Raw genomic sequence first — 24,991 nt, 5'->3', positions numbered from 1 at the left:
AAAAAAGAGGAACACATGGGACTAAAGGATGAAAAAAATGAAAGAGTGATGAAACTTTAAATGTGTAATACAAACCAGTATTTGAGAAAATAGAGCTAATTCTGGACAATGAAAGATATGAAAACATCAAATTAACTTAATCTACTGTAGCTAAACGAAGTAGGAGCAAAAACATGTATTTGATCCTCTGTAACTGCAATAGTTATTGATAAATCCCTGTTAAGTATCTTAAGATAAATGACTCAATGATGGACATGTTAAAAGTTGATACCACTAAATTGATGACACATTAGGAATTGCAGTCAAGACAAAAGAAAATGACAATATGACATACATGACTTACATACATGACTTACATTTTAATATCTCTATCTTGTTTAGTAGAAGCAATCTCTATTGGGGTTAAATACGCCATTTCAAGTACACAAATACATATATTGATCAAGAGTGCATATAAATCACAGCGGCTCAGTCTATTCTTTTGCCCTTAAAGCTTCAGGAAAACATGGTATTCCTTGTTCGAAAGGCCTCCGTCTGCCTCTCGTACATGGTGACATAGGATCTAAGAAGGTCCTCCATTGTGTCGGCCTGAAAAGGTAAGAAATGGAAGTCTTTGTCAGAAAGTGTTTCATTTCAAAATCACTTCTCATGGACAGACTAAATTATAGAATAACGTGTCCTGGCATGTTCTGCAAGAAAAATTTGGACAATATGAAATTTAATTTAAAAAAACAGGCGCTCACCTGAGGGGTTTCACAGACAAAGATGTTGCCCCTCACCAAGGTGCCGATGGTCATCTCGAAGTAGCCGCCTTCGCTTTGGTACTCTGTGATGCGGCTGAACGGGTGCATAACCAGCAGCTCCTTAAAGGATTACAGTAAGATTAAGATACATTAAGATGTGATGGGTTGTTACCAACAAAGACAAACCCAACTAGGTTAGCACAAAAATATCACAAACTGCGAAATACAGTGAAATAAAATACTATCACACAAAATGACAAGATGGAACATCTATTTAAACTATTAAGGAAGAGGATACATATTAATAAACATCATTTAAGACTTACCTTTGTATTTGGGTCTGATAAGCTGACACCTTGCTTGCTGATGGCGATCAAAACTGTATTTGGGTAGCTAGATTCACACGTTTGCTGCAAAGTCAAATGCAAAAGAAATCATAATGTGACAAAACAGTTTCCTCAAATTTTAGTCTGCCAACTTTGCTGTCACTTAATTCTGGCGACTCACTTTAACTTCAAAGAAGGCACAGCCGAAGGTTGGCCAGACCGAAATGCCTTTCAAGAAGGCAACTTTGGCCTCCAGCAAAGTCATGCCACTCTGCTTGTTGTAGGCAGAGATGATGTTCTGCAAGTAGAACAAAAAGCAAAGAGAGAACTACTCAGTGGACATTCTTCACCCTGGACGCACTCATATACTGTAAGCTAGCTCTCTCCTGGTAAGATTTTTTTTTTAGATGAGGAATTAACATGTCATAAATGTCTGCCCTGCCTCTGTCCATTCCTTCCTTTACCTTCTTCCATTCTTCAGGGGACATGATTTTTAACTGGTCAGCAGGAACCAAATCCTTCAGCATTCTGGGGATCATGACAAACTGCGACCTGTCTGAATCTACTTTGGCTCTGAAGAGTAGCCCACCCAGGTTAATCATCTCCTCTTTGGTGCAATTGTGGTATCCACGCAGGTACCTAGGAAGCTCCTATATGGAGGCAAAAAAAGGGCATGTGTCATGACAATTCTGCCTGTTGAGAAAGAATAAAAGCCAACAGAATGAAGAGTGTGTTTCAATTGAATACCTGTGGGAAATGGAATGTGAAGTCTGCAACCAGGTCTTTCCCTGGGCTCACGTTGAACCAGAGCTTCCTCTTAAAGATCACCAGGTAGGGCACGTTGGCCTGGTTGCCTGGGAAACAAAAGCCAAATTATAAATATGGAGCATCACTGACTATCAAACCTGAAGTCGTCAGTATGAGGCATTACCTTCCTTCGCTTTTTTTTCCTTTCTTAGGAATCTCTGAAGTCTGCCTTAAACTGTCAAAAAAATACTTCTGCTCCTGCAAGCTTGTGACCTATAATTAAAAACATCAGTATGTTGAACAGGGTAAAAGTACGACCTTGGTTATTCCAGTCAAAATTTGTAAAAACAAAATAAAAATAATGATGACCTCATTGTCTCAATGTTTTTACATCAAAATTAGTTGCATTATCAATGTAAACCAAACCACACACATAAGCCCCCTAAGATATATAGGAATCAATATATCTAATTAAATCTTCATCTTTTCTGTCCCATTACAATGTAATAAATGGCTATGGAATATTACCAAACCCCACCTTGTTTGCGGTTTTTAGGTACAGGCCATATCCGTCAGCTGAACTCAGTTTGAGCTTAGAGGCAATACTGTAGCACAGGTCTTTGATTGTGGTCGTCGATTTCACCTCCAATATCTGCACAAAAGCCATAACAGTAAGTATAGAAACTTTCACTGATATCTGAATTAATTTGGAAGTTGTTTTAGAACCTCAGGTTAAAACTACATGTAGGGGAAAAGTTTTTTGCTCGTATGTTTCCTTATGAAGGATGGATATTAATAATACTAGAATAACCAAGAACTGACAGAAATAGAGGTGAGTTCCAACTCCCTTTCATTAGTGAACAGAAAGAATATCAATGTCCTGATCAATTGATAAAGTGCACACTAATGGACAGCTCATCTTAGTGTTCGGAGTGTTGTGTCTTACATCACTTGTGTCATTTGGGAAGTGGACTTTATGGAAGATCTGGGTGCTGTTCTGTTGGATGGCTTCCACTTCTGCCGAATGGGAGGGAAGCGTCCTGGGCTCCTTACTGCAGGTACAAAGCACAGCACTCAGATAAATGTATTGAACACACACACAAACATACATAGACAGTATATTTGATGAACCATGCAACAATAACATAGCTGAGTCATAGTTTCTATTTTGTTGGTGAATGTGCTTGTGATTTGCTTATGTGGACTGATGATTCATATTACTTATTATGACAAATGAACTGACAGGAGTAAATAAATGGTGTAGACAACACATTTCTATCTGCACACTCCCTTCTCAGTAAATCTCTTTGACCCCTTAACAACCACTATTATTACTACTTCTATGGAAGAAAACAATTGCCATAATGATTAAAATCATAGCAGTACTAGGTGCAAAATTGCTCTAATTACTATGCTTGGCAAGAATATTTAAACTTAAAGGGACACTCCACCAATTGCACACATAAAGTGTAGTTTACTCGTCATAAGAAGTACAACTCAACTTGTGAAAACAGCTGTATAATATATTGTGGTTTTAAAAGATAACCCTGAAAGACACAGCCAAGTTGTATTATGTTAATTGTAGGATCCAGCATTTTTGCAGCTTGACGCACAGTAGGGAGTAAAAGTAAGAATATCTCGGCATCTGCTTAATCAATTTCTACTATTCTTTTTTACCCTGTCACTCGTGTACCCCTTTAAAATAATATAAATTCAACAATGACTAAAATATACATTTTATAACAATTAACTGTCAGTTTAAAAGCATAATTATTACCTAATTAGGACAACCAGTTTTTCAAACCAGTCATGATTTATACATTCTGCATTCTTGACCTAACTACCAGTAACCAACCCTTTGTACAGGACATTGTTCTCATCTCGTTACATGTGATCTATTATTTCTCATTTCTGTTTCAAACTCCAGTCTGACCTGCGCATCGCACGCAGCCTCTGCAGGCAGTCAGGAGCCAGCTGGTCTCTGCGCCGCGACTCCAGGAAGCTCTGAGTGTGTCTCATTAAATCCGGACTGGGCGGGAACAAGCCTGTACACAGCCACATGAGCTGCCACCCACGCTCCACACTCAACCTGAGAGCAAGAGCAAGAAAAGGGCAAAAAAATCATAGAGGATTGGATGTGTTGGCTCTCGATTATGTGGGAATGCTTTAACATTATACAGAAGTAAACACCGAGGGAGCACCTGTTGTTGTTGTTGGTCATCTGTCTCATAATTTGGCAGTAGATCTCGTCCTGCAGAGCTTCATGCTCGGTGGCTGGACCGAAGATCTGGTCAGTCAGCTCTAAAGGACTGCGAGCGTGTTTGATGGGGTAGTCTCCCATGTACTTCAGGATAGGTAGCAGCCAAGGTTAAGGATTTACATGGACACAAATTAAACTAGACTAGGGTCTGTATCACATACAAAAAAATATTATTATCTGATGTTTTTTTTATTTAAAGCCCATTTTCTCCACATTCATCTACATGTAGTGAAACTGGTAAAATTCCCTAAAGAAAGCAACAGAATACAATTTGTAAAATCCCCTGAACCAGGTTTAAAATCTCGAGGTTTTAATGCAGTAAAGTATTTCAACATTCTCTAATGTTACAGCTGTTCCTGAAACAGGGATGTGAGTGGAACAGCATCCAAACCTTCCCTCATCACCAAAAGGGCAGCATTAGTTTCAAGGATATCAGTGAAAGCGTTGCAGGCCACGTTGCTGAGTTCAGAGTTGCGGACCAGGTTCTTCATCAGCGGCTGTTTGATAGGTTCTCTTGAACTAGCCCACAGCTTCTCCCTGCCAACCCCTTTGGACACACCATGTCGACCGACAGGGCCTGCAGTCCTGCGACAGGGAGGAAACAGTGTGAGCAGTGAAATACTCCTGTTTGCTGAGTTTTTTTGGTCTTTGCAATACTTAAAAAAAGTTGTTATGATGTCTGACTTATTGTTAGATGAATATTTGAAAAGTGACAAATTATAAAGGGACTCATATGATATCAATACCTGAAGTTCTCAAGTGCAAACTCTTTTAAAGAGACAGGAGCCACTGTTTCGTAAATTGGTGGGGTGTTTTGTGCTATTGAAAGTTTCCTTTGGCCCGGGCTGATCAGTTCCTGATGGATCAGAAGCAGTTCATTAGTTACACCACAAGGAGGCGCTCATATGACCCATCATACTCATGGAAGCATTGCTGCATACATACACCTGAAAGCTCACTATGCAAGATTTTCATGTCTGTACGTACAGTGCATTTGGACTTGAATAAAGTCAATTACTGCTTATGCACACAGTGTCTATTGTTGAAAATATGCACATTTGCCTCTTTAGCTTTTGACACATTGTTATATTATGTAAATAGGCTACTAACAACAATTGTATTTATAGATTCAAAGGTTTCTACAGAGGGAATTTTGGATATATCATTTTATCACTCCTTAAATCAAAAAAAATACTGTCAACAGCAAACAAATCTATTTTAAATGTTTAAGGTTTAACATGTAAAAATCCGGCTATGGACGACCATAAGAATATAGATAAGAATGAAACTGGAAAGGTGTATGTAAGTGCTGCTAAAGTGGAGATTTCTGGCTCAGAGTATGAGAAAAACTCATTTTGAGAAAACGGCCTTTGAAGATATGCATTTTAAAATTCCATATCATTTATTGGAAACCACTATTTATAGACAGTATCTAATTAAATCCCTTAGCAAATAGGCAAAGCGTAGTAAAATAAACACCTACATGTGTATTTTGGTTGTTTTCTTACCATTAGTCTGAAAGAAGACATGTTATGGAAGCAAAATAGCCACAAATATCAAAATTGACCACTGCATGAAAAAACAGTGTTTTTGTGCCTGCCATGTCTGGCCTTAAAATTCTTTATATTGACATATATTCTAATGTCCTTTTTGTATAGAGTTTATGTTTAATCATGCTGAAATATATTCATGCTGCAATAAAAAATAACTAAAAAGTATGGCATGTAAAGGTAACTTTACCAGCAAATCGCTAGTGGGCTTCTCTAGAGTCGGCAGAAACTGCACTGTATCCTTGGAGACCACACCGGTGGCGCTGGTCCGATTGTTGGTTGCTTTGATCAAGTTCTCAGCAGAAGAACTTTCGTCATCTTTCTCTACCAACAGCAGGTCCCCTCGTTTACAAACCAGGAACGTGGGGTCATCTGTAGAAGAGAGACATACGTCTTTTGTGCATGTATGGGATTAAATTGTCTTTGCAATTGTGTTTGAGCACTACTATAACACTGTACACGCTGGTGACTCTTACCTGGTTTACTGGCATCATGCCGAGCCAGTGCATACACTGAGCGCTGTTTCAGCCCTTTCAGGTTTTTCTCTATAACTGCAACCATGTCCACAGCTTCCCCAGACTTCAGCACAAACTCTCCTTTGACTGTGGCCAAACTTACTGACTGAGCACTGACATGGCTGTCACTAGACAGGTTATAAAGATCAGTTTTATCTGTTTGATGCTTTTTGAAACTCAGTTAAAATGTTTTGCAATGGAATAAATTAAAACAAATGATCATATTGGAAGAAAAACATTTTTGTTATCCTTACCTGATCATGTGTATGTCCTTTACCTCTAGGTAGGAAAGCTCAAGGAGTCTCTTGTCTCTTCCATCCATGAAGAAGATGCCATTCCAGTTTACAGCCACAACAAACCTGCTTTTAGGCAAAGGAGGTCCTGTGGGCAGATATGTTAAAGCAAATGTTCCAGAAGCAGGATTATAAGTCATCTGCCATTTGTCAAATTGCAACTGGTAATTAAAGTTCAGTGGAGATGCTAAGCAATATGGGGGAATATTATGAATGAGTAATTTACAGGAATATAGCAAAGTGTGTGACATCATTCATATTTCTCACATTAATTACATTAAATGGTGACTGTCATCTGCAATAAGCCCAGTTGCAGTAGGAATATTTTCGTGGATTGTTTTTCATAAACCATAAATCCAAAGGCACAAAGACATATGGAATTATATCATGACCTCCCTGGGTGTTGTTATATTGTATGTTAAATAATATGTGCAATATAAGCTGTATGTTGACTGACCTGACATCATTGTAGCTTCATAAAACTTAGAGAAGTGCAGAGGCCATATGTGTTGGGCGCTGTTGACCAGTTCTCCTTTTACACTGTCTGTTTTCTGCCTTCCGTTGACATAGGGACCCTGTAGGATCAGGATGTAAGAATTATACTGAGGTGACTCACCTTTATTGTGCCCATGTGATAAGGAAATAAAACTCAAAATGAATAAAACTCTTCTAAGAACACTGCACATGGCATACACAAATTAGTTTCAGGCTCCACTACAGAATCTTCTTTTGTCCTTTTGTTTGACTGCATGCACTTTACCTGTAAGTGTGCTTCGCTGATGAGTTGGATCCACTTTGTCATAGATTTGTTCTCAATAAGCGTGGTTTCGATGCACTCCTCAACCACCTTTTGGACGTTGTCTTTGTTGTATGCAGAGCCAAACTGGATGTAATAGTGCTTTGCTGCCAGCTGGACGTAATCATCCTCCTGAGAAATGCAATAAATTTTTATTGGATACAGTTTACACAAGTGGTTATTTTTATGTTGTTCTTATTTTGTATTGCACATTGATATCATTTAACATGCTGCAGCAATAGGAAAGGTGTTGACTAAAATATCAATATCTACTATAAGAAAGTTGTAAAGGATCTCAACTCTGGTCTCTTTCACTAAGATTCTAAGTACCATTGGTATTTATTGTTGCTGTATGTTGACATTGGCAACAGGGTGAATGTAACAAATTATAAAAGTTATAACAAGTAACAACCCTAACCCAGAACAAGACTCAGATCCTTTTCACTTTGTTTTAAGCAAAGCAAAAGGAAAACCTTTTCTATACTTTTTTTTTTTTTTTTTTTTCAGAAATATCCCGCAAACACACCACTCACATATCATCACCATGTTAGCAAATGTTAGCACGTTGCTTATGTACACATCTAGCAGATAGGTCTAGTATTCACTTTCCTTCTAGCTCTGTTTTGGTCCGCACAAACTCCTGAGGGAAATATTTGGTTATTTAGCTGCTAAATGCTCTACTATGTTCACCAGCTAGTTGCTAACTCTGTCTGCTGTTTGGTGCTGGGAAGGTAGCGTACAGAGGACCCTCTGTTACTGCTGAAAACAAAGCTGTGAGAGTGAATCAAAACAGTAAAGTTGCAGGTTGAAAAACCAAAATAATGAGCTGAAGTAGCTGGCCTTAACCAACCTGGTCTACAAGAGCCAAGACCATATCTAGAGGGATGCTAACCCTCAATATCGTTATTTGCTTCTAGTGTGACATCACATCAAGGGGTAGTTGTAATAAGCCTGTTAAAGTACTGCGACTTCACCATATAAAAAGAGGTTGGAGTGAGGGGGACTAAGGAGAACAACTTTTGTCCTTTGTCAATATTAAATTAACATCTATGACAAAAAAATCCACCCGCGACAGACAAACGTCACATTTGTCTCTTAGTTTCACATCAGTAATGAATTAATAATGATTAAGTAAAAGTAAAAAGGCACTCACCTTGTCACTGATGTACTCTCCAGACTTGATTCCCTTGATGACCTGTCTGTAGATTAGATCTGTGCTGATTGGGTCAACTGAGCAGTCATGCCAGGGTGTGAACAGTTCCTTGCGGATGGAGAGCTGCCAGGGGGCGTCCTTCTCCTCTTTGCTCTGCCTCCTCATCTCATGCTCGCACTGAGACACTGCGTCAAACACATGCTTCCCACAGCTGCCCAGAGACCACATCTGGAGACAAAAGACCAACAAGGATTGAGTGAGTATGGTTCCTGTACAATCTTTGTACTGGAATTTAGCACTGATTAAACATTCAGAAACTGGATTGACAGTATATGGTGGGTAAGGTCTGAATGAACATGACAAGACAAGAGTCAAGAGACAAAGAAGTAAAGCACACCTTTTCATAGAGACTGATGTACAGGGAGAATCCATATATGTCTCGAAGATCAATCTTGTCAGCCACAGCTTGACAGACTTCAGCAGAGGTGGAAGCCGAGTCCAGCTGTACAATGATATTGCGGCCGTCCAGTAGATTCACAGACACATCTATGGGCTCCTTAGATTTGGCAGCCTGTCAGTAGTTAAAGGAGATTGGATTGAAATTCAAAAAAATGATCCAATAATTTGGAAATTCAGAAAGAAAGGTAACCACAACTACACAACAAAAACGTGATTCAGTGTTTCTACCTGTTGCTCGAGCCAACAGGGCAACTCTTTTCTTTCTCCGTTGGCTATTATACGACGCAGGCGCTCAGTACAGTATTCTCCATAACCACTTGGCTCCCTGTGGACAAAATTCTCCAAATACTGTCGAACAGAGTAGATTAGAACAGGGTGAATGAAAATTAGCAAAGTAAACTATCTGAGCAGACCCAGCATATTTAACTGTTGCATTAAACATACAGAAATGTCAGGCTGCAGAGGACAATAAGGATATACAGTGAATAAAGCTGTCCACTTTTTCGGTGCACCATCAAGAGTATCACTTTATCTTAATACACTTTACTTAAGAAACTGTTTACACCTCTGTATATATATATATATACTTCTCATCATGCATATATTCATTACTACATTCCTTTTTAGATTCAGTCTTAATCATTTGCAATCCTGACTACCTAAAATGACTATATCATTATATTTTTTCATTTTAGTCTTAGATTCAGATTTTGCTTAACTCCATACTGCCCGAGGCCAAACATTTTCATTGCCAACCACTACTTCTGTTATTGTGGTGTACCTGGACCAATAAATAACCTTGAAAAATTATTGCAATATTCAACTTTAACTTTTACAGCGTTTTTATTGAATCATTTGAGGATGGTAGTGATTTAACTCTTTATCTACATTTTACGATGTCTATCCAGTGCTTTTGATCTTGTCTTATCTTACTACTTTGATTGTGTCAACACAGTGTGCAGGCGTGAACTTCTAGGACAGTGGTTCCCAACCTTTTTTCCTTGGCGCCCCCCCTACTCATCTGGGGGGTGCCCGGACCCCAGGTTGGGAACCACTGTTCTAGGAGATGTAACTGTGTGTATTATCCGACTAGAGAAAGGATACCCATTTAAAGAGTTTTATGTATATATATATATATATATATACATATACAGTACAGGCCAAAAGTTTGGACACACCTTCTCATTCAAATGTGTTTCCTTTTTATTTTCGTGACTATTTTCATTGTAGATTCTCACTGAAGGCATCAAAACTGTGAATGAACACATATGGAATTATGTACTTAACAAAAAAGTGTGAAATAACTGAAAACATGTATTATATTTTAGATTCTTCAAAGTAGCCACCCTTTGCTTTTTTATTAATAAGGGGAAAACTTCCACTAATTAACCCTGACAAGGCACACCTGTGAAGTGAAAACCATTTCAGGTGACTACCTCATGAAGCTCATTGAGAGAACACCAAGGGTTTGCAGAGTTATCAAAAAAAGCAAAGGGTGGGTACTTTGAAGAATCTAAAATACAAGACATGTTTTAAGTTATTTTACACTTTTTTGTTAAGTACATAATTCCATATGTGTTCATTCACAGTTTTGATGCTTTCAGTGAGAATCTACAATGAAAATAGTCATGAAAATAAAGAAACACATTGAATGAGAAGGTGTGTCCAAACTTTTGGCGTGTACTGTATATATATATATATATATATATATATATATACATATATTTTCTTCTTTAAAATGATACATGCAATAAACAGGAAAAGGTAAACAGAAAAAAGTATTTTGATTACAAGCTGCTGCATTACAGAATGACTTGCTGCAGACTGACCTTCATGAAGAGGTCTGTTGGGGGAAAGATCCCGAGACAGATGGAAAGAAGGGTCCAGCCTTGCATACGGCTCCTCTTGTTCCTATTGTTCACCAGCTGCTTACAGATCTGGCAGTAAATCTCATCCCTGCACAGGCAGAGAAACATGAAAAAAAAGTGATAAACAAGGCAGATAAGAATCAAACAATAAGTGCAACAAGATTCAATAGAACCTCTAGCAGTTCACAAGGTGGTTAAAATGTAAGTAAAGGAAAGAAATAGACTGGAATAACATAATTCTGATGTTATAAGGCTGCACATTGTATCGCCATTGTATATTACATCTATGTATCTATATTTCTTTTTAATGTGAAAAGTTATACCATCTTTACCTTATGTCTCGTCTCGATAGAGCGTATCCGATGATAATGTGTAGTTTTTCCACGGATGTAAGTGGCCGATCCAGTGTCGGACCCTCTCCAACCAAAATGTCCTCGTCCTCTGTAATGTTCTCTGGCTGTTAACGATGACGACAAAAAGAACAATTTAGCTCTCAGCGAACATAATGAGCCAACACAGAAATAATGATTGAGTTGAGTGAGTGATGAATATCATAGCAAGATTAGTGCTGACCTCCTCAATAATTACAGAAGCTTTTCTGTTTCCAACTCCGAGCTTTTTCTTGTGCTTCCTCAGTATTTTCTATTCAAAAAGCACATAATAATTAGAGGTTAGACTGATGACTGATGTTTGACGTTAAAGTTGATTTTATATACAGCAGCAGAAATATGATACCTGATCCAGTCCCACCAGGCTGCTCAGCCTCCTGCCCTGCCTTTGAGGCAGATTACGCGAGATGATGGTGGAGGATTGAGACATCGCGTCCATAGATTTTGGTTCCGGCAGGTCCTCCATGAAACGCAGTATAATCCACCATACAGTCAGACATGCCTGGAGGACAAATAAGAGGAGAAATTGGGATTGAGCTTTGGCAAAAGATGAATACATTTGCAGTTCGCAGTAAGAGAGCTGCCTCTCTTTCTACTCACCAGTATGTCGCCCTCGTCATCGTGGGGCAAAAGAGGCTGCCTGATTCTCTGGTTGATGTGCGTGTGGCTGTGGTTGTTCTGGAAGTTAAGGCTACTGAATTTGTAGAACGAAAACTCATCACTGCCGTCATCAAACTCGTCGTCTTCGTCCTCTTCCAGCGATGGGGTAGGGGTTGTTGAGATTGAGGCTGCAGCGATGATTTCCAGCTCTGAGATCTCATCAGAGATTTCCTTCACCGGCTCTGGCACCATCCTCCTCTGCTTAACAGTCAAAATACAAACAATATCAAACAGTCAGTAATCGATTGATTAATTGATGAATTGTGATAAAATGCATAAGGTATTCATGTATTAATTTACCATTACTAGATTACACAACTGAAATATCTGCTAACCTGAAAATGATCAGATTCAGGTGCTTTCAGTTCTACCACTTCCACAGGTGGCGTAAGATCATACGTGCTCTCCACTGAATCGTGTTCAACGATTGGCTCAGGCTCCTCATTAGCTGGTTGTGACAAGGCGATAACCTTCAGACGCTCCTCAAGCTCCAAAATAATCTGCTCTCGTTTCTCTTTCTCCAGGTGTAAAAGGGAGGCCTGTGAAGGGGGGATGATACAGTAAGATGGGGAGAAAAGGTGTCCGAATACAACATGCCTATTTCTTGACATTCATTATGTTGTTAGTTAGTTGTTAGTTATGTTTCTAGTTACAAGGCTTTCAGCTCTTACATCACCCCTCATCTTTTGAGCTCTTCTTCTGGCCAGGAGTCCTCTGCTGTAAGCCTGCAGCAGTATGACTGCCTCTCTCTTCTGCTTCCAGCCCTTCCTGGCCCGGTAGCCACGAACCTACAGTTTATCAGAAGTTATTTAATATCATATTAAATAACTATTTCATATACTTATTAATGCTCTAAGGTTCATTCATGTTTTTGTGTTGCAAATGGACCTCACAAGGAATAATTTTAGCTGCTATATTAAGAATAGGACTGAAATTAAAAAAATACATTTAACAACAAAATAGTAGTAAAATCAATTAGCAAAAAAAATGCATTAAATCTAAAATGCATGGAATGCATTTTATTAAATTCCAAATAATTGTATATAAATATTTAACCTTAAATATATAAATATATTGGGCGCCCGATAGCTCAGTTTGGTAGAGTGGGCGCACATATATAGAGGTTTACTCCTCAACGCAGCGGGCCCGGGTTCGACTCTGACCTGCGGCCCTTTGCTGCATGTCATTATCCCCTCTCTCTCCCCTTTCATTTCTTCAGCTGTCCTGTCAATAAAAGCCTAAAAATGCCCCAAAAAATAATCTTTAAAAAAAGTAAAATTAAAAAAAATAAATATATATATATATATATATATATATATATAATACATGCCTGGCTTTGTATGGTGAGGGCTGCTGCTCGCTGTCTTAGGTACTGTAGCCGTAGCTTCCGACTGCGGATCTTTGATGCCAGCCGCTCAAAGCCGTGCTGGAGCTGGGTGGCGGAAGAGTGGAAACAAAGGACAAGGTCACTGGACTTGACATAAGTTGTAAGTAATGATGTTGGCTGCAAGCTCTGAGTTCTATTAAAACGTTTTAAGCATCAGACCTTTCTTCGCAGTTGCTCCTGTCTGTAAGCTCTCCAGTGCTTCTGCAACACCACAGCTGCCCTCCGCTTCTTCAGGAAAGACTTTCTGCAAAAAGAGGAAAAGTAAATAATAAAACAAAGAAACACACTCCTCATCCCCCACTGTCACACAAATATCTTTATGTCTTTTTCTATAACACCCTATTTGATCTGGTAGCACATAGAACAATAACAAAACACTGTAACAATCTGTAGCTACAGTATAGTAATACACCTGTTGAGATAAACAAAGGTAATGGATTAAACATGTGATTCATTCAATTTTCTAAATTCATAATCTCTATGTCATTTCCCCTTTTACTTTTCTTAGAAGCTGCACCTGTCTTTGTGTCCCAGCATGACCCTCTGGATCACCAGAGCTATCCTGCTGAGTTTTTGTTCCCTTAGTCGTTCCAGGACGGCATCATGGGCATCCTGAAGTAAAGTAAAAAAAAGACACATATCTACTTTCTGATTTGTCCAGAAAATCCTTGCAATCAGATGCCATAACATTTATGTCATCCAGATCTTATGAAAAAGCAACTAAATCGAATCAAAGGCAGCATGCAGTAATGACAGAACAGTGCACAAAATCACCTAGGAGAGAAATAGACAGATTCTACTTCGCAATACTGATACTACTTTACCAGTTAATATTGTTATTGTTTATCTGCACGATGTTCTGCTGTGTCGAAACAATTAAAAAAAGCTGTGGTACAACATGGTTTGAATTAGAAGTTTTCATCACCCTCAGGAAGATCTTGGTCCTGCCTATTTTCCACTCGTCTGCTCCTTCGATCACTGTCTGGCAGATGGCTTCACAACAGGCTGCAGCTGTCGCCTGGAGAGACAATAAAGATGCTGAAGAGACACTAATGACAGCCCAAATTCCTTCGGGGGGAAAAATGATTAAGTAAACCTTCTTTGTGGCCATCACAATGACATGTACAGTGTTGTACTGAGTGACATTTAGCAATAAGATTATAGAATTCACACATATGACTGTGTATTTTACGTATAATTGTCAACAGAACCACATCAGGACTAACAGTTTTGGGGTCACAGACAGTCGTCATCAGGAGCACCCTGTAGCGCTTCAGGAATTCCGCAAAGGTGTGGCGAATTGGGTATCCCAGCTTCCGGATGCGGATGGTGTCCATCATGCCGGAGTATCTCAGCTGACGCATACACAGCTCTCTGTCAAAAGTCTAGAGGAGAGCACATTAAAGTGGTTGTGAATATTCTATTTATGTGGGCCCGAGTAGCATTTTTGTCTTTTTCCTTTACAGCAACAGCTAAATTAAAGTCAATCAAGTCCACTGTTTTGTTAGCACAAATATGATTATTGTTATATTATTTTCAGGCAAGAGAAAATTACATAGATATACATAGGTCCTACACACAATGCCAATTCTAACATGCTGATGTTTAGCAGGTATAATGTTTACCATGTTCACCATCTTAGTTTAGCGTGATAGCATGATAACATTTGGTAATTAGCACTAAATAAAAAGTACAGCGGAGGCTGGAAATGTCATTAGTTTAGCAGGTATTTGGTAATAAAACCAAACAACTGAACAAAGAAAAATTCCGACCAGATTCAGAACAAATGTTAAGGGATCACCCAAATTCAGTAGGATTCATCATATGAGTACTATGAATGTCTGTACAAAATTTCATGGTAATTCATCCAGTAGTTCTTGAGATGTTCTAGTCTAAACTAAAGCCGGGGCCGACAGACCGGCACATCCCTACAGCCATGCTGCTAACATGACTGAAAAAACTAATGATGAAGGAAGTTTTATTATTAAATTATAAAATGTAAGAGAGAGATGGAAGCTACCCAGTTACAACCCCAACACTTTAAATTATCTGTACATATTTTCCAGGAAATTTGCTCAATTGCTTTATGGCACAAAACAGGAAGAGGTTGTTGTTTATCCAGTGCAAGGGCAGATGGTAGCGGGGCTGAAAGGCAGATTGGAAAATTCATTATATCCTCTTCAGTTAAGCCAAAGCAAAAAATAAATAAAAAAATGATAATGGGGGAGGTAGACAGACACAGCAACAGCTTCATTATTTTACCAAACAACAGGATTCAGGGGAAATGTCGTAATTTTGGTAAGCACTAACACCACTGCCGTTTTTCTCAACCCTCATCTCATTTGTTTATCTAACAGAATTGCTCAATGGAACGGTTATGTTTAAAAAGGCAACCATTGATTGTGTGTTACTGTGGCCATCTTTACTGCAGTAGCTGCTCTAGTGTCATTCACCTTAGACTGCTTTTCATTGTTGGGTTTGAAGCAGCGGATGAAGAAAGGCTGGCAGGCAGACAGAGCCTTCATGAGGGAGTCCAGAGACTGACGGAACTGACCGCTCAGCGTTGCCACTTGTTTACGTTTGTCAGCCTGGGCCTGCACGGATTAAAGAGAGGACATTAAAATGATGATGTAGTCAGTGATACAGTGGCAACTATCACTATCAGTGCATGCCCACTGTATCCCAGTGTACACCACAAATAAATGTCCATCAAAACAAGGGAATTATATATGTAGCAGTATATATGTACCCGTAGAGAGCTCTTAGGTGTAATGATGACCTTCTTGTTGTTAGTGATCTTCACTCCATTGGTTGAAAGCTCACTCTCAAATATCTGACGAAGCAGCTTATTGGTGGTCATTTCAACCATCTTGATTATGTCAAAACTGACAGCATCTCTGTTCTTTTCCAGGAACCCTTAATGGAAAAAAAGCATTACTGAGCACCTCACAGCAGGCCCTTAGTCTTTAATTGGACTTTTTATGCAGTTTGCTTCCGTACCTTTGGAGTCGTAGTTAACCACGCCTGCAAAGTGGTGAATCCCAAAGTCTGTGTCATGTTCACTTTTGGAGGCAATGTAAGTCTTGTTCCCACGGTGTTGTCCATTCATCTTGATCAGCATAGTGTAGTCTGAGCCCTGTGACACACCGAACAATACTTTGAATTAAAAACTAGCACAAATATTTTGCTGAACTGGCAGATTTTTACAATAAAAGCTTGAATAACGTTTGGTGTGGGAATCGATTAAAAAGCAACACGGCGTAGCACCAGCACCTTTGGAAAATGTGTTTCTTCATCGATCAGAGCCAGCAGGTTACAGGGTTTCACAGCCAGAATGTCCAGGACGTTCTGATTGTCACTAAATTTGATGTTATTCCACACAATGTCCTCTTTCAGGTACTCCTTCTGCTCCAGCTTGAAGATGTGGCCCACAAAGAACTGCTGCAGCTTCTCATTGGCAAAATTAATGCACAGCTGCTCGAAGCTGTGAAAAGACAGAATGATATTAAGTTGTGAGTAACCACAGAGTTGTGCTACACTTAGCCGGAAAGGTGTGTGAAGAAATGTCCCAACCTGTTTGTTTTGAAGTTCTCAAAGCCAAAGATATCGAGCAGGCCGATGGACAGGAAGGATTTGGGGTCTTTGGTTAACCTCTTATAGACGACACTGTTGATTTTCTCAACGATCCATATGAACAGCTTATTGTAGATCGCCTGATTGCGCCACAAATTACAGTTAAATTTGATCTTCTGAGCATGAATAAGCTGTCCAACTAAACTGAGGAATATTAAGCACTGAAGTGTATTTGTAACTGGATGGTTGTTTGTTAAAATGCTTAGATCCCCCCCTCTCCCAACAACTGTTATGTATCTGAAAGCTCTGCTTGCACCCTTCTCTTTTAAAATGTATGAACATTGCTGAAAGAAAAGTCAAGTGCTTAAGTCTCTCTGCAATCAAAGGTTACAATCATGCTGAATAATTAGGATATTTCCTTATAGAATGCAGTAAGTAACATTTATAGGGGAATTTTCCTTTCATCCAGTGTCAGAATCCAATAAGGAAGTATGAGACATACTGATTTACCGTCACTGGGTCACAGCTTAGTTACCTTGACAAAGGCGTCTCTACAGTCAGACGCCTGTTCAGAGCTGAGGGGTTTAGTCACTCTCTCTCTGTTGGTCATAAAGGTACGATGTGTCAAACTCGTCGCCAGGGAAGACTTTTTGACCTGAAGAAAACAGACAAGAACTTCACTATTTAATGCTGAAGAATGATGATCCATTAATGGTGGTTCGTGTGTTGTGTCAAAGGTCACTAAAAATGAGTGTAGACATGAAGGAGCTCACCTCCAGTATTGATGCTGCTATGCTGAAGTGTTCTGACTTGCTGATGTCACTGGTTTCCAAGTTATTTTGTGTGTTGGCTGGTGGAAACACAAAATGAAATGTAACAACAACACCAAAAATTGTAGGTCATTGTCTCGCAAAGGCAGACAAAGTCACATCTAGTGGTGGAATGTAACTCAAAGGGAAAGTTTGGATATTTTGAAGTGGGGTTGTATGAGGTACTTACTCCTGCCTGCTTCTCTAAACTGAGGGCGTGCCATCCGCCAATTTACTGCTGTGGACAGGCAAGCAGCTAAACGTATTTTAGCCACCAAAAAAAAAAGGCCCACCTAAAAGTTTGTTTGTGTTATTGTATGACTTTGGTGAATCCAAACTAACCCTTTAACCAAAGTTTAGGCGACGTTTTTTGTCAAACGAGGCTGGTGGCGTTGAAGAGAGCATAAATGAATATAACAGCTTTAGTTCGTAGTTCGTACTTTAGTTAGTAGAGGTGGTTTGGGCATTTAGCAAGGAGACACCCCCCTATAGGGAGGTGTTCCAGGCACATCCAGCTGGAAGGAGGCCTTGGGGAAGACCTGGGACTAGGTGGAGAGATTATATCTCCACCCTGGCCTAGGAATGCCTCGGGATTCCCCAGTCAGAGCTGGCTAATGTGGCTCGGGAAAGGGAAGTTTGGGCCGTCTGCTGGAGCTTTAGTTCCCTGACGGAAAGGGTGTCTGACGGCAAGGCAAAGCCATGAAAATATTTTAAATATAGTACACACTTAAACTGATATTGATGTTTTTTTTCTTTTAGGTGTCTAAAATACGTTTTGTTGCGTGGCCCCGTCCACAGCAGAACTTTACTTAGCTTCCTTGTTGATACTCTTGCCTGATTCTCCAAACTGACGGCGTGCGGACCGCCATCTACTGTAGTCATACACTGATAACGGATAAGTACCTCACACAACCCCACTTCAAAATATCCAAACTATCAATTTAAGTACAATTTATTAATTTTGGGGCATTTTTTTGACAGATGAGGCAGACTGGAAATGGGTGGTGAGTGATAGTATGACATGCAACACAGGTCCCGATACCGGAATCTAACTTGAGTACTTTCATTATATGCTGCTTGAAACGTCTACTCCATCACATATCAGAGGGAGGTATCATACATTTTACTCCACTACATTTATTTAACAGCTGTTACTTTCCAGATGAACTTATTATATACAAAACCTGTGAAGGGCTGTCAAAATACAATGCATTGCTTTTTCATCTACCCAAAACTATATATTAAAATTAGCTTCGCCTCAACCAGATAAAGAAAACAATGTTAACACATTAATGCAACACTAATACTGATTCAAGAACATAAGATGTAGATGATAATATAACACTGACAGTGGCCATTTTTTCACATGACAAATATTGTACTTTTGATACTTAAAAGTACATTTTATTGCAGGACTTTTAATGGTGTGTTTTCACATTGTGGTACTGCTTCTTTGCTATTTGCATTGTGTACTAGCTCTTTACTGCGCGTTTATTTGCTTTCATTATTGAATCATAATGTATCATACATTAAAGTTAGGATTAGAGCAGAGTTATGTTGAATGTACGCTCCCTCTGTTTTATCGTCATGTTCCTCATATCAAATTATAATATTATAATAATAAATAAAAGATCATAACTAAACTACAATTATCTAAAATGTGAAACTATTAAGATTAAACTGAATACACTCACCTTGGAAGCAGACGTTTCCCAGGTGTAATATGGCTGCCAGCAGCTTGAGGATTTCCTGACACTGGCTTTCTGAGAAGGTCAGGATTTTCATCGCAGAACGAATACGCTTAAAGTCTTGAGCATCATCTCTGCTTTCACACACGGTGTGGCCGCCCTGCAGCACATAAGAGAGGAGGTTTGGATTATTTACTGTATGTACACAGTGGGTCATTTGTTTTGGTTAAGGTGGAAAAATTAGCTGCAGGTAGCTATTGTAATACCTTAGAAAGGAATGCGTACTCCACAGCATCTCCAAGGCTCAATGTTTTCTTCTCCTCTGCTGTGACTCCTGCCAGCATGCAGTAAAATACGTGGTAATTCCTCTCCTCTAGGGCCTGAGGTTGCGGAGAAAAAATGAACTATTATTGTTACAGAAGGATAAACTAAATGGGTTTTAAACGTTTCTGTCAAGTAGGTGTAAATAAACACAGAGAAATGAGACAGTAACGTTTGCCATGGCTTCATGTAGTTTTACTATTTAGTACAGTGAGCGACAGAGATGACGGGCAACATGGAATTATCTATTCTCTACAGGTCACTGAGAGTTGGTTGCCCAAGACAACAGCATGTTTATGTAACCAGCCCTGCTTTTATAGGTATATAAATCTGCCATCCTGGAAAAACTAGATGACAAGGTTAACTCACCTGACGGCAGACACGAGACTTCTCCAGAAGATACTGCTCCACGCGAGCACCTTCAATTGCTCCGTCCTTATTGAAGAAGATCTCCAAATATTTCCCAAAGCGACTGGAGTTGTCGTTGCGGACTGTTTTTGCATTTCCAAACGCTGTATGGGACAGAACACAGACGCTTGAGCTCTGATTCTTATATTTTTATGTCTCAACAGGCAGCTGTTGCTTGTCTGTCGAGTAGTGAATGTCAGTATAAGTGAAGTCCAGATGTGCTGATGTGGTACCTTCTAGTATTGGGTTAGACTCCAGGATCTGCTGTTCAATCTGCTGTTTAGAGAGCTCACCACTGACTGCTGCCAAGTACTGCAGGATCAGCTTAGTGCTCTCTGTCTTTCCTGCTCCTGATTCCCCGCTGAGGAAAAGACAAAGGAAAAGTAAAAAGTAATACCTCACAACACGTATTCTATTCTCGACTGCCTATCGGCAACAGTTAACAGGTGATTGATTCATTCTGACCTGATGATGCAGCACTGGTTCCTGAGATGGCGCATCATGTTACAGTAGCAGGATTCAGCGATGGCGAAGATGTGCGGAGGGAGTTCCCCCAGCTTTCGACCATGGTACAACGCCACCTGAAGGACAACAGGATACACACATGAAACACGACTCTGTAAACTTTGATAAAGAGATTCAAAGTTAAATGATAAAGGGAAAATAATCTGCAAATATAGTACGAATGTTAATACCAGCCTCACCTGGTCAACTGAATATAAAGGGAAATCTTGGTATGGGTTCACTGCCACCAGCACAGAGCCTGTGTAGGTCTGCAATCAGAAGAAATGGCTGTGTAAGACATTTAGGGTATAGGACAGTTCATTTTGTTTTCATTTACCAAGATTATGAGACACCAGCCTATGAGGTTTTTTTGCAGCCACCCCAATACAATGGAGGTAAATGGAATTTTGTTTGAGATGCTAAAAAGTGTTGAAAAATGTCATATTTGACAGATTCATCAGCAACATGTCTTCCCAGAAAATGTCCCAGGATGATCCACTAGCCTGCTTTAAATGGGTAGTACACTGTACAGTACACTGTGTGGGGTTTTGTTTACAATTTAAAAAAAACTTACTAACCTTAAGCCACGGAGGTTCCAGCCAGGAAGGTGCATCCGACACCCTTTTTTAGTCCCGGCTATGTTTATAAGTATATACATGTACATTTTAACTGATAAAGGCCAAAAGCCAAAACCATGAAAATAAAGTGAGTACAGGATCTCTTGGGTGCACAAAGTGAACGAGTTCGAGAGTAAGGATTGTGCATTATTCAGAGGAAGTCCTCCTTTGTTTTTAGAAAGACATATTACCGTCTAGTTTTATAATTTTTATAGTCACTTTTTATATAAGCATATTTTGACCACAGATAAAATCCCATTCAACGATTGTACAGCTGCAGAAATCTCCTTGTGATAAATCCTTAGGGGAAGTGACCTAATCTGCATGGCTAAAGCTAGGCTACCACTAAGGGCAAGTTGGGAAAACATTTGTTTTTTGCAATTTCTGAGAACCATCCCTTTAATAAACAAATGTAGAACGTACTTCAATCCAGTGATTATTTCTACACTTTTCAGTAATCAAGCACTTTTGTCAAGACGCATTTTAGGTGAAACTGCACTTTCAAAACGTCAAATTCATTCACCCCTCTAGCAGTTTGTACACTTTGAAAGGTAGACTACAGTTTGTATGTTACACGTGGGCCTTACGTAGATGATGCCTTGTTTGTGTCGGAGCAGCAGGTTCCTGAGGAGGCCGGCCTCGGTCATGTCACCCAGTTTGATCATGTCATCCACACCCTCCACTGACGTAGGGTGCATGATCCTGAGAGAGGCTTCCTGCTCCTGGGACAGGCTCTGCTTCTGGAGAGCGGTCAAAGTAAGAAATTAAAGGTGGATCCCAGGCCGAAATTGTTTTCATGATGTGAACAAGACACTTCAACAACTTCATTCTGCTGTTTATCTAAACCAGCAAAGGGTGTGGGTGTACCTTTCCATCATCGTCCACCAGTAACCGCTGACCAGTTGGTGTTACGGTGACCCTCGCTCCGATGGGAACCCCGATGTCTGAGTCCATCCATACCCACTCCCCCTTAAAATACAGAGCACAATAAAAATATTAATAAATCTACTAACATAGTTTTGGGTTTGAATGCCCTTGAGAACATTTATTAATTAATTTATGATGGGACTATCTTTATCAGTTTACAGTATTTCTTTGAATGAATGACGGGGAATTGTGACGCTACAACCAGGAACAACAGATATAGTGCTTTCTGGTAAGCAGTATTCATATCATTAAAATCCATACTCATAACTTACCTTTCTCAGCATCACCAATTCACAGCGTTCCTACTCACTACAAAAAGAAATCCATATGATGAGTTGCAGTTTCAAAGAAAAGGCAAAAGTGATTCCATCAAATTGTGTTCAACTACACTTTAGGCCTGTCAGCATTATAAACAACTTAAACTGAAGGTCGGGTTGAACAGTATTCATTACAAAGCCCACTGTTGTGCTCGATGTCACTTGGTTAAGGTGTACAGGTAACAGAAAACCAAAGCATGTAAAGTAACATAGACAAAACAATTAAGAGGCCTACCTAACAGCCGTTTTAATCACTGATCTTCATTAATGTCCACTCTTTTAGCCTGCTGTAGAACTGCTGTTTGTCTCGACACCCTCTTGAATCTGTCTCAAAATGAAGGAGGAAATGCAGATCTCCTTCGACTGACAGATTGATTTTATGGCACTTTGACTTTGAACAGGGCTGTGACCGCAAGGAAGAGGAAGAGAAACTCATCACTCACGCAGAGGTTCATATCTGTCCTGTCATCATCTGGCCGCAGTGAACCCATTTATTAATTGATTTTCCGCTGGGGAGATTTGCAATGCAATCGCCTGAAGCAGTTTGATCTGAACAATCAATGGCAGTCATGTTCTAATACAATTCTGATGCTATTTTAAAACAACAAAAGCACATTCATATATTGCTTTTGAACACTTATATAAATGGCCTTGATGTATATTGAACACAGTCATACAGTGAGTGTTGCAATGAATTTATGCGCAGCCTTTGGACCATGGGCTGTGCAAGTCAGAGGAGACACTGCTGGGCATCTCATGGACTGTCCCTGCAATAAAGATGTAAGTTTGAGATTACATTAACTAACTTTAGAATTGTAGGATGGCAAGCTTTATTTATCTCTGTGGTGGTCAACAGTCATGTTTTGCGTGGTTGTGGATAAGTCACTGGAAATAATTGTAAGGAAGATCGAGAAACTGCCTATTTCACTGCCAGTTATCTTTTGTGTGAGGTTAGTTGGACTTCAACCCTTAAGGGAAACCTCCCTCTATTAGACAAATGTGAGCTAACGACACTACTATACAGTTAAGTCAGAGGTTGTGTTTAAAGTCCAGTATACTTGGCTGAGATGGGAGTCACTGTGGGTTATTCAGTGGCGTCAGTGTGACCAGCTCTGATAAGGAATGCTTTAAAAGGTATGGTAGTCAGAGAGAAAAATAAACCTTGTTTATGAGGTTTATTTTTCTCTCTGACTACCACTCCCACTGACCACTGCAATTGCATAAGCTACTGTTCCAAAGGTGAGGCAGTTCAACGATGCTTGTGGTGAGTCAAAATGATCTTGTTACATGACTTTTTATGATACAGAGATTAGTTTCCTGTGTTAACTCGTTAGTCTGATATATGACTACTTTTTTTAATGATGGCATAGGAACCACATTTATGGGGTCTTAAGATGATAACAGCAGGCAGTTTATTTTAAAGTGATGCTAAGCATTTAAAAGAAACTAAAATAAAACGTTCTTTCTACAACTTAAAATGTGTTCCAAATAAAAAAAGAACCTTTGCTTTAGCTTTAATCAATGCACCAGATGTTTTTTTGTTTCAGCCTTAAAGGTGCTCTAAGCAATGTTGGGTGACGTTACTTCTTGTTGACGTTCAAAGTATTTTCAAACAAAACGAGGCTAGCTCGCCCCTCCCTCCTCCTCATCCCGTCCCCTCTCCCTCCCTTCCGTGCTTCCGCGCACTAACTCCCCAACCCCCACCCCCAAATCCTTCTTGTTGGTTATTGGCTGGAATGCTGGAAGACTGTTATGTTTGGTGGTGCAAGTTGGCCAGTTTGTTTTTGTTGGCGTTTGTGGAGCCTGGGCTGTCTACAGAGACCGCGTTTTTTTACAATGTGTTCAGATACATTGCGGATAGTGAGGAGATGTTTGCTGTAGGCCTATGTGACAAAAAATGGTGTAGCCTAAAAAAACGTGTGACATCGCTTAGTTTACCTTTAAGTGGCCTGCTATAACCAGTGGCTCAGGGTGGCTAACGTTAGCAAACTTTTAGCATTTACTGTTATACCTTACACGTTAATTTGACTGTTATATTGAGTGACTGCTATTCAACAAAAGTTATAATGGGTTGAGGTATGGAATTGCCCATGTCTGAAAAATAATCCTCAAGCCAAACCGAACATATCAAAACTATTTAAAAATTAAATAATAATAGTTTTTGGCCATTTGAGGCCAGCAGAAACAAGCTGTGAATGCAACATTGACATATTATGATGAAAGTTGCTAATTTACGCATCCAGGAGCACCATTAGCAGTAATATCAAGGCGTTTTTGAGTCTACCTGACAAATGCAAGTCAAATATTCACTCTCATTTTATCTCCATCCTGCTGGAAAACCCTAGCTATTCAGCAGCTAGCTAAATGCTCCATTTGTTGTTCACTAGCAAGTCGCTAACTTTGTTTGCAGTTTGATCCTTGACATGTAGTGTACAGTGGGTTTATCAGAGCTTTTTCGTTGTAAACCGCAACAAAAACTAAGCTACGAGTGTGCTAGTCTCACATTGCCAGAGTGTGGTGTTAGTGTACCAAAACAGTTGAGATGCAGGCCATATTACCAAAACAATGACTAAAAGATACTAGAAAGCTAGAGTTTAGGGATTGTTCTCAGGGTGTTCCTCACTACAAATGAACCTTCATATACAAGAAGCCCCGTGATCCATTGTTAAAATAAAACTAAT

The 24,991-nt window shown here is 39.6% G+C and overlaps 1 protein-coding gene across 1 annotated transcript; it reads right to left on the bottom strand.

The window, feature by feature from the left end:
* Positions 1–233: 233 nt before the first annotated feature.
* Positions 234–22,020, bottom strand: LOC114565992 (unconventional myosin-VIIb-like). The gene is given in 49 exon segments (XM_028594333.1): positions 234–588; positions 744–863; positions 1,070–1,153; positions 1,251–1,367; positions 1,534–1,719; positions 1,817–1,923; positions 2,001–2,031; positions 2,033–2,089; positions 2,355–2,468; positions 2,763–2,868; positions 3,750–3,905; positions 4,018–4,171; positions 4,510–4,661; positions 4,823–4,932; positions 5,817–5,998; positions 6,103–6,269; positions 6,396–6,522; positions 6,892–7,009; positions 7,195–7,362; positions 8,384–8,611; positions 8,781–8,954; positions 9,071–9,190; positions 10,672–10,798; positions 11,043–11,167; positions 11,284–11,352; positions 11,446–11,601; positions 11,700–11,957; positions 12,095–12,298; positions 12,431–12,547; positions 13,090–13,191; positions 13,306–13,390; positions 13,664–13,758; positions 14,072–14,164; positions 14,373–14,531; positions 15,600–15,740; positions 15,896–16,062; positions 16,147–16,282; positions 16,420–16,630; positions 16,720–16,859; positions 17,255–17,374; positions 17,493–17,569; positions 19,223–19,376; positions 19,483–19,596; positions 19,907–20,049; positions 20,179–20,306; positions 20,411–20,526; positions 20,650–20,718; positions 21,654–21,806; positions 21,934–22,020. Coding segments are annotated over 49 exon segments (6,417 nt in total). The 3' UTR covers positions 234–495.
* Between the last annotated feature and the right edge of the window lie 2,971 nt (positions 22,021–24,991).

This window comes from Perca flavescens, chromosome 12 (genome assembly GCF_004354835.1).
Source record: "Perca flavescens isolate YP-PL-M2 chromosome 12, PFLA_1.0, whole genome shotgun sequence".
NCBI lineage: Eukaryota > Metazoa > Chordata > Actinopteri > Perciformes > Percidae > Perca > Perca flavescens.
This window is presented reverse-complemented; position numbering and strand designations above follow the sequence as displayed.